A 15,283-nucleotide genomic window follows, 5' to 3' on the forward strand; every position below is an offset into this window, starting at 1 on the left:
CTGCCGAGACTCAGGCCGCTCGGAGATATTTAAAAATGAAACTTACAAAATCCTTCAGGTTTACAGACAAGATGTTACTCCCGGCGGAGCTTACACCTGGCTGGGCCGCGGGTGGGGGGTTCTGCAGTAGCTCTGTCCTGCCAGACAACGAGGACCAGCAGTCGCTCAGTCCTCTCCTGGTTATGGTGCAGGCTACAAACAAACTCGTGGGACTTAATTTAGACGAGTGGGTTAGTGCTCTCCGACTTTGGGAATTAGGTTCTGGGAAGGCAAATCTTTTCAGTTTGCTTTACAAGCTTTGAGTGTTTCTAAATTCTCGTTTCAGACAATTAGAATATTATATATATTATATATTAAATATGTGTATATGTGTGTGTGTGTGTATATATGACTCACAAAAAGTTGCAAAAATAATAGTTCCAAAGCGCCTTCAATGCGCTTCCCCTACTGAAAATGTCTTCCCTAACACGTCTTCGGCAGGGAAGCCCCGCGTGCACCATTACCTCAAGCAGAGGCCTCGTGGGCTTCTCCAGGCATGGCCGGACTGTGGGGTGGAGCACCCCAGGAAACTTCCTAACCGTGGATTTGGGTGATACACCCCCACTGTCAGCACCCAGCACACCCCAAGACAGAGAAGCCCCCAGGTCCCCCTTTCACAGCCACTTTCCCCCACCGGCTTTTGTTCAGGTTGTTTTGCTAAGTTGTGAAAATACCAATAAAGGGAGAGGTGGGTTTCAGGTGAGCTCCACACAGGGACACTTGGGAAGGGGCCGCACAGACACGCACGGTCTCCTGTCGGGTCCGACCTCCGGGAGGCAGAGGAAGGGCCAAGGGTTCCTTTTGTCCCTGTTATGTTGGGTTGTTCCAGCGCCACTTGGGTTGAATCACCTCAGTGCCTTTGTCAGAACCTCCTTCTGTGCTGTTTGGGGTCACTCATTGATGGGACTGCCCCCCACCAAGGCCTTCTGCCTCGCAGTCACTCTCGTCCAGTAAGTCTTGGAGGCAGGGAGTAGCGGTCCCCTCACTTGTATTTCAAAAGCGTTTTGGCTGTTTTCAGTCTTTGGTTTTTCTCTATAAATTTTAGAGTCCCCTCGTCTGTTTCTCCAGAAAACTTCCTGGGGTTCACACTTTGGCGCTGTGTTGGCCTATTAATGAATGTGGGGGAGTTGACCTCTGAGGATACCGAATCTTCTAATTCATGAACATGGTCTATTTTTGCATTTAATTGCATCTTTAATGTCTGCCAATGATATTTCATAGTTCTAAGGGTACAGAGCTTACATATGTTTTGCTAAAAATCCCCCTAAATATTCCATGTTATTTTGTATTATTGTAAATAGTACTACTGGAAATTTTTTTTCAGTTTCCATTTGTTGCAGCTCTAGAGAAAAATAGTTTATTTCTGTGTGTTGACCTGGTATCCTGTGATCATGATAAACTTACTTATTGGTACAGATGGTTTTTTTTTTTAAATAGATTCCTTAGAAATTTTTACTGTTACAATCATGTCGGCATATGAGGATATTTTTCTTCTTCCTAACTTAAGGCTACAAGCACTTAGCTTTATATCGGTCCTATATGCTAGTTGTAGGTTTTGTGTGTGTTCATTTTCAAACTCTCTTCTTGGTTCACTGATAATTTTTTTTTTAAATCATGAATAGGTGCTGAATTGAGTTAAATTCTTTTTTATCATCTGTGGAGATAATCACGTTTTGTTCTTTTTTAATCAGTTAATGTGGTAACTTATACTGGGTTTTTTGAATGTTAAAATAACTTTGAATTCCTTGCATGAGCCCCATTTGGTTATAATTATTATCCTTTTAAAATATATTTCTGGGGCCTCCCTGGTGGCGCAGCGGTTGAGCGCTGGGTTGCGAAGCTGCCCGCAGCCTCTGCAGCGCCGGTTCGATCCCCGGCTGCTCCCCGGCCACCGGAGGAGGGTCCCACATGGCGCGCAGACCTCTCCTGCCGCCCGCTGCTCCCCTCAGCAGTGTACTTCGGTCCTTCTGCCTGCTCTGCTCCCCGCTCTGGCTCTGGCGAATCCTCTCACCCTCCCGCACTTCTGACTGTACCCAGTGCTTGTATAAATAAATAAATAAATCTTAAAAAAAAAAAAAGCCTGATACTTTAAAAATATATATATATATTTGTATTTAATATTCATTAAGGGATTTTTGTGTCTATATTCATAAGGGAGATATATGTCTATAATTTTCTTGGTATCAGGATAACATTGGTCTCATGTAATAAACTATAAAAATTCCCTTTGAAGGAGTTTACATAGGATGGTGTCATTTCTTTCTTAAATGTATCTAGAATTTCCTAGCGAAACATGAGCCTAGAATTTTTCACTTCAGATTTTCTATGCAGTTTTTTGTGTTGCTTGTGTCAGTTTTGGTAATGTGTATCTTTTGAGGTATGCCAACTATTAATTTATGGCCTCTTAGATCCAAATGCACCATTCTGAGCACATTCTGTGAGAAGCAAAGGAATTGCTTTAATGTTTTCCTTTTTGCGTGAGCATGGTGGTACGCTTTCTCAGTGAGGGCACTGAGGAAACTTTGCAAGAGGAAGATTCTTTCCTGCCTTGACTGGTGTGGACCAGGGTCAGTGTTGTAGGCATGAGAACCCCAGTGGGTTTGCCTCTGCTGCAGGCTCAGAGCTCCTTACAGCTTTGGCTGGTGATCATTTTTCTGCAACCCTCTGTATAGGGAAATCAGGACTCCTGTGCTGACCATGTGCTCTGAGACCCCACAGGCATACTGACCCCTCCAGAGGAGCCTATACACCCCACCCCTCATCCACTCAAACCCCTGGTTTCTGATTACCTACCTACAGGGTGGCCTGTTGCTCGCTTCAGCCTCTAGGTAAGCTCAAACGCGTGAACTTCTCTGCTGCCCTGTGGTCAAAGTGCACCTTCTCCAGTGAGGTTGGAGCCCTTCCAAGTCTGCCCTTCCTTGGGTACCCCTGAGCCTAGGGCACCATAGAGAGTTTCCTCAGATTGTGTTAGGCTTCCGTGTGGCCCACTGCGTGGCTTCTGTCTCCTGATTGCTCCCAGACTTATACACAGGCATTTCTGGTAAACACCGCTGGATTTGAGACTTTTGTGACGTGTGTCCAAGAAACTTTGGACACAATGCTGTGTGTTCAGCTAGTACTTATCTTCCCCACTCACTCACCTGCTCCCCTTATATTGTAGCCTCGGACTGTACTAAAGGGAAGGGGGACAACAGCGTGTTTAGAGTGCATTTTCTGCAAGAACGGCATCTCAGTGGTCGGCAAGCCAGGGACAAGGCTGCCTGCATTCTTGGCATGATCAGCTCCGGTGTTTTGTGATGCTTAGCAGAGATGTTTAGAATTTCTAAATGTCCTGTGAGCACAGGATTTACTAGAGTCCCACTGTTTGCTGCTTAGAATTGAGGTGCTCAGACCAAAAACTGCTATAGACAAAGCACCCAGGCTAATAAAAAACATAGTTGAAAAGAAAATCGGCAATAATTTTTGATTTTTTAGGTTTGATTTTGATTCCCAGGTAAAACGAAAAAGGCTGTATTTCTTAGAGGCACCACTATGAAAAGAAATAATCCAGCCACCTCTCACTGCCATCTAGTTAAAGAAAAAAAGCCCCCAACCTCAACCAACCAACCAATCAACCAAACAAAACCCCACTGAAATACAAAAAATTCTCTCTACTGCAGTAAGGGCCTTTGGCATGAATTTAAATTTAGCCTCCCTGGGAATTTTGGAAAAACATTTTTCTTCATTGTTTTTGTAAGTCCTATGAGGCAGAGATACAACTTCCCCCAAACAAAACAGCAGGAAAAGCAACTAACAATTCTCTGGATGATGCAAATGAATAAAAATTGCCAGAATTATTGCAGCAGTGCTAAAAGCCTTACTAAGAGATTTGATACGCTATTCCTAGAGCTGAGTGGCTCAGGAATACCTGTGTTAGCAATCCCAGCACGCCAGGGAACAAAGTTTGTAGAAAAAATAAAATCCAAGATAGAAATGCAACTTAGAAATGGGTCATGTTCCAGAGGTTGGTTTGTAAATCTTCTGGCCCAGAAAGACATTTCTCAAGTGGACAACGCTCTTGTAAAGGATAGTTTGATTTCTTGTTTTTTGTCATTAGTTATCTTTTGATGAAAAGGACACTATTTATCTTCTATTAGGATATGTTAGTGTATTAGCTGTCCACTGCTGTAGAACCAGTTACCCCCAAACTTAGCAGCTTACAACAACAATCATGCTTTATTTCTGAGCTGGGGGCCCTGGAGGCCCCCAGTGGGTGTCAGGGTGCTGCGTCTTCAGGAGGCTCAGCTGGGCAAAGACCTGCTGCCCTGTCCACTCATGTGGCTGTTGGCGGGGGGGCTCAATTTATTGCCACCTGGGCCTCTTCACAGAGCCTCCTCACATCATGGCAGCTGGTTCCCCCAACCATAGCCATCTAAGGAGGAACCAGGGAACCCCTAGGATGGTCATTACAGTTTGTAACCCAGCGTCTCAACTGACCTCCTGTCGTTTCTCCTGTGTTCCGTGCAAAAGAAATGAGTCACCGAGTACTGCCACACCCTGGGGGCAAAGAACTAAGCTCACCTCTTGGCAGGAGGACTCTATTTATAACCTGGTGAGGATCTTCTGTCCGGCTCCCTGGGTCCTGTCAGCGGATGAGACTTCGGATGAGATCGCAGCCCCAGCAGCTCCTAGAGCCCAGCCTTGTGGGAGAGGCTGCACCAGCACGACCCGGCATCCCCTCCTCATCGACATGTGACCTGAACTTCGAAAGCACCTGCATTTGATCAGTGAGCATTGTGCAATGAAGGGCCCGCCACTCCTTGGGAGGAAGCTCCTTTTCCATGGTGATGGATCAAGCGGACTTTTTTTTTTTTTTTAACAGTTCTTAGCTAGGCTATTTGGGAAAGTAGGGAAATACTTTCTTTTCTCTGCTTGTCACTTACAACCACCTTAAGCAGAATCAAAGGGTGTGCTGTTGATGTTGGAGGGTGGAACTTAGCATGTATTTTCACACTGAAACAGCGTTCCATAAATGGGGGTTAGAATCCTAGGAAAGAGCTATATTTGAGACTCGTTATAGGTCGAGCAGGCCCTGGCAACAGCACGTTCATGAGAAAATGGGTTCTGTGTCCTGGGCGTCTGTCTCATAAACGGCTTTTGAAAATGACTCATTTTTAAGTCGGGACTTCTGCATCTCACTGGGTCCTTGCCAGGACCCCCTCCCCAGGGGTTTACATTTTGAGCTATCAGCCGTTTGGGAAGAGAAGTTACAGGAATAGAGATTACTGTAATTTGCTCCTAGCACTATGGGCCTGGCAGACCTTCCGAGACATAATTTTGCTCAAGGTCAGATTTCCTGCCAGGCCGGTCCTGAAGTTCCTTACAGGTGACTCGCAGCTGCTGCAGTCTCCTCTCCTCTGGAGAATTCCGGCGTCTTCCCAGGTTACTCCCACAAGCACCCGGTAAAGTTTAGCAGAGGAGACACAGCTTTGGCTCCTTTCAGGCCATGTCGACATGGGGGCCAGACGGCCTCCCCCTGAGCAAGCCCCCACCCACTTTCGGCCCCGGATGGGTGCTGTGGAGGCGCCTGCTGTGGAGGCACCTGCTGTGGAGGTGCCCGCTGTGGAGGTGCCCGCTGTGGAGGCGCCCGCTGTGGCTTGGGATTTTCGCATACGGTTCTCATTTTCTTCAGCAGTGGCCGGTCAAGTTTTAGAGGGTTCATCCAGGAATGGAACATGCTCGAAGGCCCAGGGGTCGACCTGAGCATGTGTTTAAGGAAGGGGAACAAAGGCACTAGTCTCTCTCCCTTCCTGCCATCAGATCTTAAAAGTCAGCTTTGAAGAGTCGCCCCCAAGCTCCCCTTCACTTCCCCAAGACAAGACGTTCAGATTTGCGTTACTGTTTCATGCAAGACAAGCCCCCCCCCCCCAAAAAAAAATCATAAAACACCTTGCTGTGTCATTCACGGGCCAGAGTTGAAGATTTGTCTGTTATGTTTTTCTGATTCAGGCATGGACCAGTTCCCCGGCTTCCTCTAGCCCCGTGAACACCCCTGCTCTCCAAGTGATGGGTCCTTGGGTGAAATTTTCATAGCAGATGATTTGCATGCGCTGTCTCTCTAGGAAGAGCGGGGTTTAAAAAAATCAACCAAGTTATTGAAAAAATCGGTTGAAGTCTTCATAGTAAAACCTCGCCTTTTTGAAAAGGGAAATGTAAAATATTTCAACTGCTTTTAAAATTCGGAGCAGTGGCATAATCTGTGTTCTGCTCAGTACATTTAAAATAGGTTTACAAATGCCCTTATCTTCTGCTGGGAAGGGAGAGATTGCAAGGGAGAGGGAGGAAGAAAGGAAGGGAGGCAGCAGGAACAGAGAGATTCTTAAAAGAGCTGTCCAGGGGCCTCCCCGGGGGCGCAGCGGTTGAGCGCGGGGCTGCGAAGCTGCCTGCACCCCGGCCGCCGGGCGAGGGTCCCACATGGCGCGCAGACCTCTCCTGCCGCCCGCTGCTCCCCTCAGCAGTGCACTTCGGTCCTTCTGCCTGCTCTGCTCCCCGCTCTGGCTCTGGTGAATTCTCTCACCCTCCCGGGCTTCTGACTGTGCCCCGTGCTTGTATGAATAAATAAATAAATCTAAAACAAACAAACAAACAAAAAAAAATAGCCGTCCAATTGCAGAAAGGCAAAATACTTGCTGATTTATTAGCCTGTCCCTCTTCCTCCTTCCCTCCCGTCTGCCCTCTGTCCTCCTAAACAAAGTAGAGGGAAACGCAAAACATCTTTGTTTTCTTTATAAGAAAATAACATTTGAATTTCACCTGAAGTTTGAAAGGATGGATGCTTTTTACAAAGGGACAGTTAATGCACTGCTTTGGAGAATGCAGAGCAATTTCAGAAAGTCACTGGAGTTTCCTCTCTACCTTGAGTTTTTTGGGGGGTTCTGTGCCCTACCCAGCATCATCAAGCTGGGCTCTGCTGCTGTGCGATGCTGGTGGGGCCCCCTGGCCTTTGCCCTGGGCTGGAGACACGTCGGGCTGACCGGGCCCTCCTGCATCGCGACTCAGCCTCGGCTGGGCACAGGGGGTGGCAGGATAGCACCGACTGGGCGCCCTGCACAGCTTCTTAAATTTCTCCTTTCAAAAAGTCATGCATCGTGTGGGGCAAAGTTCATATGGTAAACATGGAAAAAAAATTGTGGCATATTCTGCGCCCTGCCTTGCCCCCAGACGTCCCCTGATGAACTGTCGTGCGTGCCAGGAGCCGCGTGCGCGCTGCCGCCACCTTGCTCCTGGCTCTCTTCAGGGCGTGGGGGAGCCAGCAGCGGTATTTTGCAGGGAGGTTGGTGCCGATCTCTGCAAACTGTCCTGTAGCGGCTCTGTGCGGGCAGAGGCACTGGGGAGCCCCTCCTGGTGGGTCTTGGTGGTGGCAGGGTTGATGTGCCCAGTGCTTATCCGTGTTTTATTTCCTTTGGAGTCTTTTGTTTCTCCTCCCAACACCAGGTGATTTAATACAGTGGAACAGGTAACAACCACAGACGGTCGTTTCATACATCGGAAGCTCCTCATTTGTGATGGGGGCCACGCTGCACTCACGTCTCTGTCTCTGATGAGCCCCCCTTTGTTTTCCTGAGGGTCCCGTGTCTGGTTGTTCCTCCTTCATTTCTAATGTGAGCAAGACAGTTGAGACAAGTTTCAGGCAAGGTTTGTAACCACAGAATCCCTTCTGAATGGAGAGAATCAAGAAACGAGTTATAATAATCCCTTTTCATGAGAACAGCAGCGAGAAAGGAGCAACCCTCCCCCCCAGGCCTCGGGTTGGTCTGGAACAGATTGCAGGGGGAGGTGGGCCTGTCAGGCTCCACTGAGCTTGGGGCCCGGCCATTTATCACTGTCACAGGGGGTGGGGTGCAGGAAGGGGGCACTGGATAGTTCCTGCCCACCGGCTGACTGACAGCTGACAGCACCCCCTGCCCTTCCAGGCAGGAGATGAGCCTCCTGCCGTAGGCCCCGCCAGGTCCAGAGGAGGAAGGAAGATGCCCCGTGCCGGGGGCCTCTGCAGAGCCCTCCTGGCCGGGGCCTGGGCCGCGGGCAGCGTGGAGGCAGCGGTACCAGTGGGGACTGGCTGGGGAGCCCGGGCTTCCGTCCGCCCGCACTGCTCGTTTGGATGTGGCAGATCTGACAGCAGTGGATGCTGGAGAGAACGTGGCCACTGGGCTTCGAGGCTGGGTGGGGACCAGGGCAGGGCCAGCCTGGGAGCCAACCCCCCACCCAGTCTTCAAATGTCCCCAAATTCAAAACCAGTACCTTGGGTCTGTGGATCTGGCCAGCGCTCATCTTAAAGTCCACCCCGTGCTTTAGGAACCACAGCGAATGCCCTCGGGATGGAAGGCGAGCAGGCCGGGTTACGCCGCTGCTCTCAGCACAGCTGGCCCTGGCACTTGTCCACAGGGCGCCGCGTCCATGGGGGGACGTGTACATTTTAATCCTTAAAGTTACCTTATTTTACGTGGAGATTTTACTCTTCAGAAGCTCTGATACTCGTCGTCACTGGAAATTCCATGTGTTAAGGGGGTGCGGTGGGGAGATCTCAGACAAGTCAGGTGGAAATGTTCCATCCACTGTAGTGCGTGCTTGTCACGGCTGGGAGCTAGGCGTGGCTCTTCACTGGGCAGCCAATGAAAGTGCTCCAGAAGCGATGTGGGATTCCTCTAAAAACGTCACGGAGGAGGCAGGGTGCCCTCCCCGGGCCGGTCACAGACGTCAGGCGCTCGCGCTGGCCTGGTCATGTGGGCTGAGAGGGCGCGTTCACGGGGACGACGCAGGAGAGGTGCTGATCAGCGGTCCCGAGGCTGGCGGGCTTGGGTGCTGGTGGTTCGGGGAGCAGGGAGGAGGGGGGCCTCGTCTCGCGGTCACCAGCAGACCCCGGTGCCGGCGGCACATACCCGCGTGCCGTCGCTTCTGAACTGAGAATGAATGTGCGCAGAATGGGGAGCCATGCGCTTCGCTTCCTGGGGCAGATGCGGGCTCCCCCTTCCCCCGTCCCTCTGTTAACCTTCCTGACCCCTCCCTCTGCCTGCCCACGAGTTCGTGAGCTGGGGACGCCCGCCCCGGGCAGGAACGGTGTCCCGCACGGTCCTCGCGAGGGGTCGAGTGACCCTCCGTGCGGCTGGCGGGGGAATCTGGGGACCTCAGTGCAGCCAGGGCTCCTCCGGGTGGTGTCTCAGTGCGTGAAGGTGATGCTGGCAGGCGTGGGCTTCTGGGCAGGGGGCACCCGAGCCGGTGGTGTCGCCTCTGTAAGCTGGGGGTGCCTCTGCTGGAGCAGAGCGGGAAGGAGCATGGGGTTCTCCGGGGGGCGGGTGGTCGGGCCAGAGGGCTGGCATCCTGGGCGAGTTTCCCAGTGTTCCCATCCTCGGCCGCGCCACGGGACGGCTCTTCACGTGGTGAGTCTTTGGTTTTTAGAGCGACACCCACTTACGTACCATGGTCACCACGTGAGGAAGGTGGGGAGGGCCGCCCTCTTCTCCCGGGGAGTGCTGGCCCCTGGGTGCCCACAGCAGTGGGGCTCCATCTCACCCCACCGTTGCCTTCCAGGGAACTTCCATCGGGCCCCCTCCCAGCCGCGCCTGCGCCCCGCCTCAGCGCAAGGACTCAGGGACGCCGGCTGGGCGGCCCAGTGGCTGCCCTCAGCTGCAGCATCCTCCCTGTGGCCTGCCCACCGCCTGCTGACCCCTCTCCCTCACAGACAGAGCAGTCTGTTGGGCCAAACCCACGCTGGGTGGACTTTCCCCTTCAAACACAGCAGCCCCGAGTTATAGGATAACCTGGCGACAAGACAGTGCAAGCCCCGGGGGCCCTGGGCCCTGCCCTGTGACATGATGGCCTGGACTCCTGCCCCCTCCTCTCTGCACCTGGCAGCTGGGTCCTGGCGTGAGGGCCGCTCTGCTGGAGGTGGGAGAGCCAACCAGGCCGGCACGCATGGCCATGTGTGAACCCTACGTTGTCCCCGGCCGACACGCACCTCGAGAGGTCAAGACTCTGAAAGGGCCACAGAGAAACCAGCAGTGGGACGGCTGCCAGACCGTGTTTACTTGGGGGCTGGACAGAGGTTTATTACCCGGACGCTGGAATAGATGCCCCTCACTCCTCAAGCGCCCTTGACTCCAGTCACCCCCGACGGGCTCGTGGCAGCCTGAGTGGTGGGCAGGGACACAGCCCCGCTGCGGTCAGTGGCTGCGGCTGGTACCACAGCTGACCTGTCGCTCGATCCAGAATGTTCCTGTCCCGGAGGCGCCCGGTCCAGGGGCTGCCCAGGACAGCAGCGGCGGTGCCTGGAATCACCAGTTGGGATGTGTGGCCATGGCCACCCGGACCCACAGGAGACTGCAGCTCCCCGGGAGAGAAGACCCCGGCCTCTCCTCGTCTGAGCCCAGGCGGGAGCTGCTCACTGGCTGTGTCTGATTTCACAAGGTGGCAGACACGCTGCCGAGCAGTTTTATTGTACCTTTCTCAAGAAAGAAAACGGCACTGAAGTTTGAAGGGCATTGGACATTCACAGAACACGAGAAGTCAGTGCCTCCTTCTGAAGCTTTTGAGCCTGCCCCCCAGATCCCCTTCAGAGCCTCTTCAGAGGTTGACTTTGACCCAGTTTTGCTCTCATTAACCTCGCTGCTCCTCCAGCACTGGGCTTTCAAGATAAATGAAAACCTATTCCTCGTCCTCACGTACCCTTGACCGAGGAGGCCACGTCAGCGCCCTCGGCAGAGGCTGTCCTCGCAAGCCGGGCCTTCGGAACAGCCCCCTGGGGCGCGGGCAGGGACAGCTGCCCAGCCCGCCAGCTTGGAGGCATGGCCCTGCTGTGGCCAGGCGACAGATGTCCCCACGGCGCCCCTCCTGTCCCCATTTCATGCTCTGCTGGTGATCAATAGTTAGCACCCAGTCAGTGGGTGACTTTCTGTTTAGTAAGTTGGCTTGTTTCTCTGGTGCAATGTGTTGTCAATTTTTGGGGGGAGGAAATGTGTGTCAATTAGGCAGGGGAGCCCTCCCTTCCCCCCAAATCTCGTTTGACCTATACAATGCGTTTGAAGGGTTCCTGACTCTTTGACCCCCCAGACACCTGCCTCAGCAGAGTTTCAAAGGGGAGACGCCCCTGGAGGCTCAGCCTGGGTTTCTGGGAACAGCGCTGCTGCTGCTTGTTTGTAAGAACACCCGATTCTTTCATCAGGGGCTGGACAGTCGCACTCAACAGCTCCCCTTCCCCCGCCCCCGAAGCTCTCCAGGGCCGGAGGTTCATACACAGGTGGTGTTCATCGTGCGGAAACGAGGACTGCCTTCTTGGACCGGTTTTCTGTTCTGCGCACTTAGACCAGGATGGGCCGTGGGATGTCGTCACACCTGCCCTCACTAACCCGGAAGCCAAGCTGGGGGCACTCTTAGCGAGGGGTGTGGTCGCACCGGGGCTGGTGAACTGTGCGCTGTGGGGGATGCGACGTAGGCGTGGGCCGGGGCCAGGTCGTGCCTGCACGGCTGGCTGACTCGGCTCTTGCGGTGGAAAAGGCGGTTCTCTCCGGGTGCGCAGCTGGCCACATGGGGTCTCTGAGACCCAGGCCCTGTCCCAGTCGCTTCGCTGGGGCGGGGACTGAGGGCGCTGGGGCAGCAAGAGAGGGAGTCACTGTGCATCTCGTCTCTGCCAAGGTGCTGTCACCTGCCCCTTACGGCTGTGTCCACGCTCAGGGACTGACCAGGCTGGCTGTAGCTCAGGGGAAAACACAAGGTCAAGTTTTACAGAACCTGTTATCATTGGGCCTGGGACCCTAGAGTGAAAGCGCCCATGGGGTCCAGGGGAACCCTGGGGGAGGAGAGGCCACAGGTGACTTTTTCTCCCAGGGTGGGAGCTTTTCTCTCTACCTACCTACCCCAGCCTTCCCAGATGGGCGTCCATGCAAGGAAGGAAGAGGGTGGGCATTTAAGGCGAGGCCACCTGGCTGGAATTGTCGATGGTCATTTTTGTGCAGGCGACGTGAGCCCGGCCCTCCCTGAGCACATGGCCTGTCACTGGTCCTGGGAGCAGCAGGCCGGCGGCGGCAGGGACAGAGGACGGAGGGGCTGGACCTGTTGCGGGTCCTGGAGGGCCAAGCCCAAGAGTCTGACTTTAACCCGAGAGCAGGGGAAGTCATGGAGGGCGGGGCTGGGCGCGGGACTTCTGTGTCCGGTAACTATAGTTTTTCTTTCTTTAGCAAGAGAACGGTGGCCACATCGGGCATGTAGACGAGCAGGCGGCCCTTGTCGGAGGCCGCGATAGTGGGGAAGGATGTGAGGGAAGAAGTGAAAGGGCCTAAGGCGCCCACAGGGCAGGCCCTGTGCCTGGACGTGGTGGGGAGGAGGCAGGAGAGGGTGGGAGAGGCTCTGGGCCAGCGTGAGCGAGGGGAGGGGCAATTCCACTCCCAGGCGGGGGTGATGGAAGGTACTTTCGGGGTGTCCCAGGGATGTGAGAGCAGGTGCACTGGTGTGGTGTGTCGGCCAGGCTGTAACTCAGCCTTGATGGCCTGACCTGGGAAATCAGCTACTGTGGAAAACCCTTTAAAGGAAGAGAGCGTTGTGTTGATGGTCGTGAGTCCAGGCAAACGTTTTCATCTGGACAGTAAGACTCCAGCAATCACCAAGGAAATTAATGAAGATAAACATCCTGTGTGATCTCCCTAGCTGGTTCCACTGCTGCCTGTTTTCCCGCCAGTCTTTCCCCTGAAGTATTTATGTTTTAATTAGTTGTCACTATAATTTACATCCAGTGTGTAACAGGATTGTTTTCACTCACGGGTATCCCCAGCACCCCGCCCCCCACATTCCTGTATGCCTCTCAAACGCCGTATGTAGAGCATGTCACACAATATTCCACTCTTTTGATAAATTACGAATTAGAATTTTCTAAGACATCTCTCGACTTTCGGGTGTTTACTTGATCTCCAGATTCCATCGGGACGGCGACCACGTTAGTACATACCACAGCACTGTGCGCATCACCTTTGTCTTTCTCTTGCATTTTTCCCTCAGATGAAATCACAGGGGTATGATTAGTCAAAGAGCTTGAGTGGCTTTCCACCTTTTGATTGTGTAAAGGCAGAGGTTCCGAGAACCTGTGGGGTGCTAGCTGCAGCACTGCGCCCCCACAGAGCCTCGCCCCGGCAGTGGGCTCCTGACTCCGGCCCCCCTTCGTGATGGCCTGCTGGGGCCAGGCGCCTGCGCCCGTCGTCAAGTGTCCCCCATGAGTGGCAGGTGCCCAGATGCCGCTCGGAGGCCGGCGCGCGGGCCCGCTGGGTGGACTCCTTCCCTCTCCCTGGCTTTCTGTTCTGAGGGTAGAGCCAGCAGGACCCCGGGCACCCCCCACTGGTGGGGTCGCAGGGAGGTGGGCAAGAGACTGAGTCTCCGAGGATGCGGGTGCTGCAGAGATGCCCAGGTTCCCCAGGGCGTGGGCGGGATCTCTGGCGCCCTGTGATGCGGACCCTGCCGACTAAGCTGTCCCCAACATGTCAGCTCCGCGGCGCCCAGCCCGGCACGCTCCCCGGGTGCACCTCGTGTCCATCTGCTCCTGGCTCTCGCTCAAGATGCTCGGCCGCGCGCCTCCCACACCCTCCCACTCCCTTGAGACCCTGGGCTCGTCTCTTCCCCCTGCTGCTGGTGGCCCTTCCCAACCCCCGCTCCAGGATTCGAGCAGAACTGTACCCCCCTGGCAGTTTGCCTTTGGGATGTTTGCCTGCGCAAGAGGGTGTCCTCCGGGAAAGGTCCTATTGCCCCAGCCCCTCAGAGCCTGGGTTTAGTGTTGAGCCCTTTGCCAGAACTGAGTGCAGCTAAGGGGACCCACTAAATCAAGAAAGGCGCGCTCCGAGGTGGCGGCGGTGCTCCCCTTGGAACACTGGGGGTGAAGAAGAACCTAGGCGGACCATGCTCGGTAGCCTCCTCCTGGCCACAGCTTGGAGGTTGTGGGAACAAGTCGATGCTGCGGAGTTGGATCCTGGTCCCTTTCATTTCTAAGTCTGCACTGGGGCGGGAAGGATGCAGGGGCTGGGTGGGCGAGGCCCACCGGGAAGCCAGGGGCCGTCCACGCGGCCTTGCCAGCCCAGCGCCCTTGGCCCTAGGGATAGTGGAAGATTGCGGGAAGCCGCGTGGCCTGACATTCTGGTTTTGGAAACTCCCCGCTGTTCCCATGTCCTACCAGCCCGCTCTCCTGACCTGGCCGCTGAGCTGATCATCGGGTCCTCCAGGGCAGGTCACCGCCACTCTGCCTGCAGCGGGGGGTCCCCTTGCTCCCCAGGGCCTGGCCAGGCGCAGGGGTCCCTGCTCAGGCAGCTGGCTCGGCGGCGGCAGAAGGCGCTGCAGGCTGGGGCAGTGTCAAACAAGAGACCTCCTCTAGGCTCTTCCAACTGAGAATAAAAGCATAATAATGAAACGCTCTTAAGGGGGAAGCTGGTGCCACTTCTAACTAAAAATAACAACCAGGCTCTTTGACACATTTAATGACATGTGTTAGTATGTGTGTAGAACTTTACACTTAACTTGCCTTTCTTTCTTTCTCTCTCTCTTTTTTTTCTCTAGCCAAACATCATGTCAATGGCAACAGAACAGTCGAACCTTTCCCAGAGGGAACGCAGATGGCTCTATTTGGTAAGATATCAGCTTTGAAAGAAAACCCAAATTGTGTTCAAAGGCCGGTGCCAAATTTCTGAGTTTCAGCAAGTGTCCTCAGGGGCTTCAAAATCTGGGCTCTTCTAGATATTTACAAGTCACTGCAGCCAGAAACAAAACAAAACCAAAAAAGAAAAAAAAAAAGCACCCCCCAAAACCTATCAAATTCTTGGTGTTTCTGGGGTCAGAAAACTGATTCTGTAGAGTTTAGCATGCTTGCTTTTCGCAGGGGGCAAACCGGACGTCAGGCTGAGTATTTGCTATTTCTTACGTCCACACTCAATTAACCTGGTCATGCAGGGTTTGACTTTTCCTATCCTAGGAGGGATTTCCCCCCGATATCTTCCTTAAAGACTGGGGTTCAATGAGTTTTGAACTGTTATCCCACACACCAGTCCAATGGAAGGGCCCATTTCTCTTCCTGAGCACATCCCTGGGGAGAAAACATCAACTAACATGTTTTATTTTATTTATTTATTTTTTATAGAGGCATGTTTTATTTATTTATTTATTTGTTTGTTTTGTTTATACAAGCACTGGGTACAGTCAGAAGCGCGGGAGGGTGAGAGAATTCACCAGAGCCAGAGCGGGGAGC

General features: G+C 53.4%; 1 protein-coding gene across 1 annotated transcript in view; it reads left to right on the forward strand.

Annotated features, from left to right (window-relative positions):
- MSRA (methionine sulfoxide reductase A) overlaps positions 1 to 15,283 on the forward strand; it is a 243,706-nt gene that overhangs the window by 90,547 nt on the left and 137,876 nt on the right. The window contains exon 2 of the mRNA XM_037526539.2: positions 14,599 to 14,667. Within this exon, the coding sequence (XP_037382436.2) occupies positions 14,599 to 14,667 (69 nt within the window). The remainder of the gene's footprint in view (positions 1 to 14,598; positions 14,668 to 15,283) is intronic.

This window comes from Talpa occidentalis, unplaced genomic scaffold (genome assembly GCF_014898055.3).
Source record: "Talpa occidentalis isolate TD23 unplaced genomic scaffold, MPIMG_talOcc4v2.1 talOcc4.4, whole genome shotgun sequence".
NCBI classification, from domain to species: domain Eukaryota; kingdom Metazoa; phylum Chordata; class Mammalia; order Eulipotyphla; family Talpidae; genus Talpa; species Talpa occidentalis.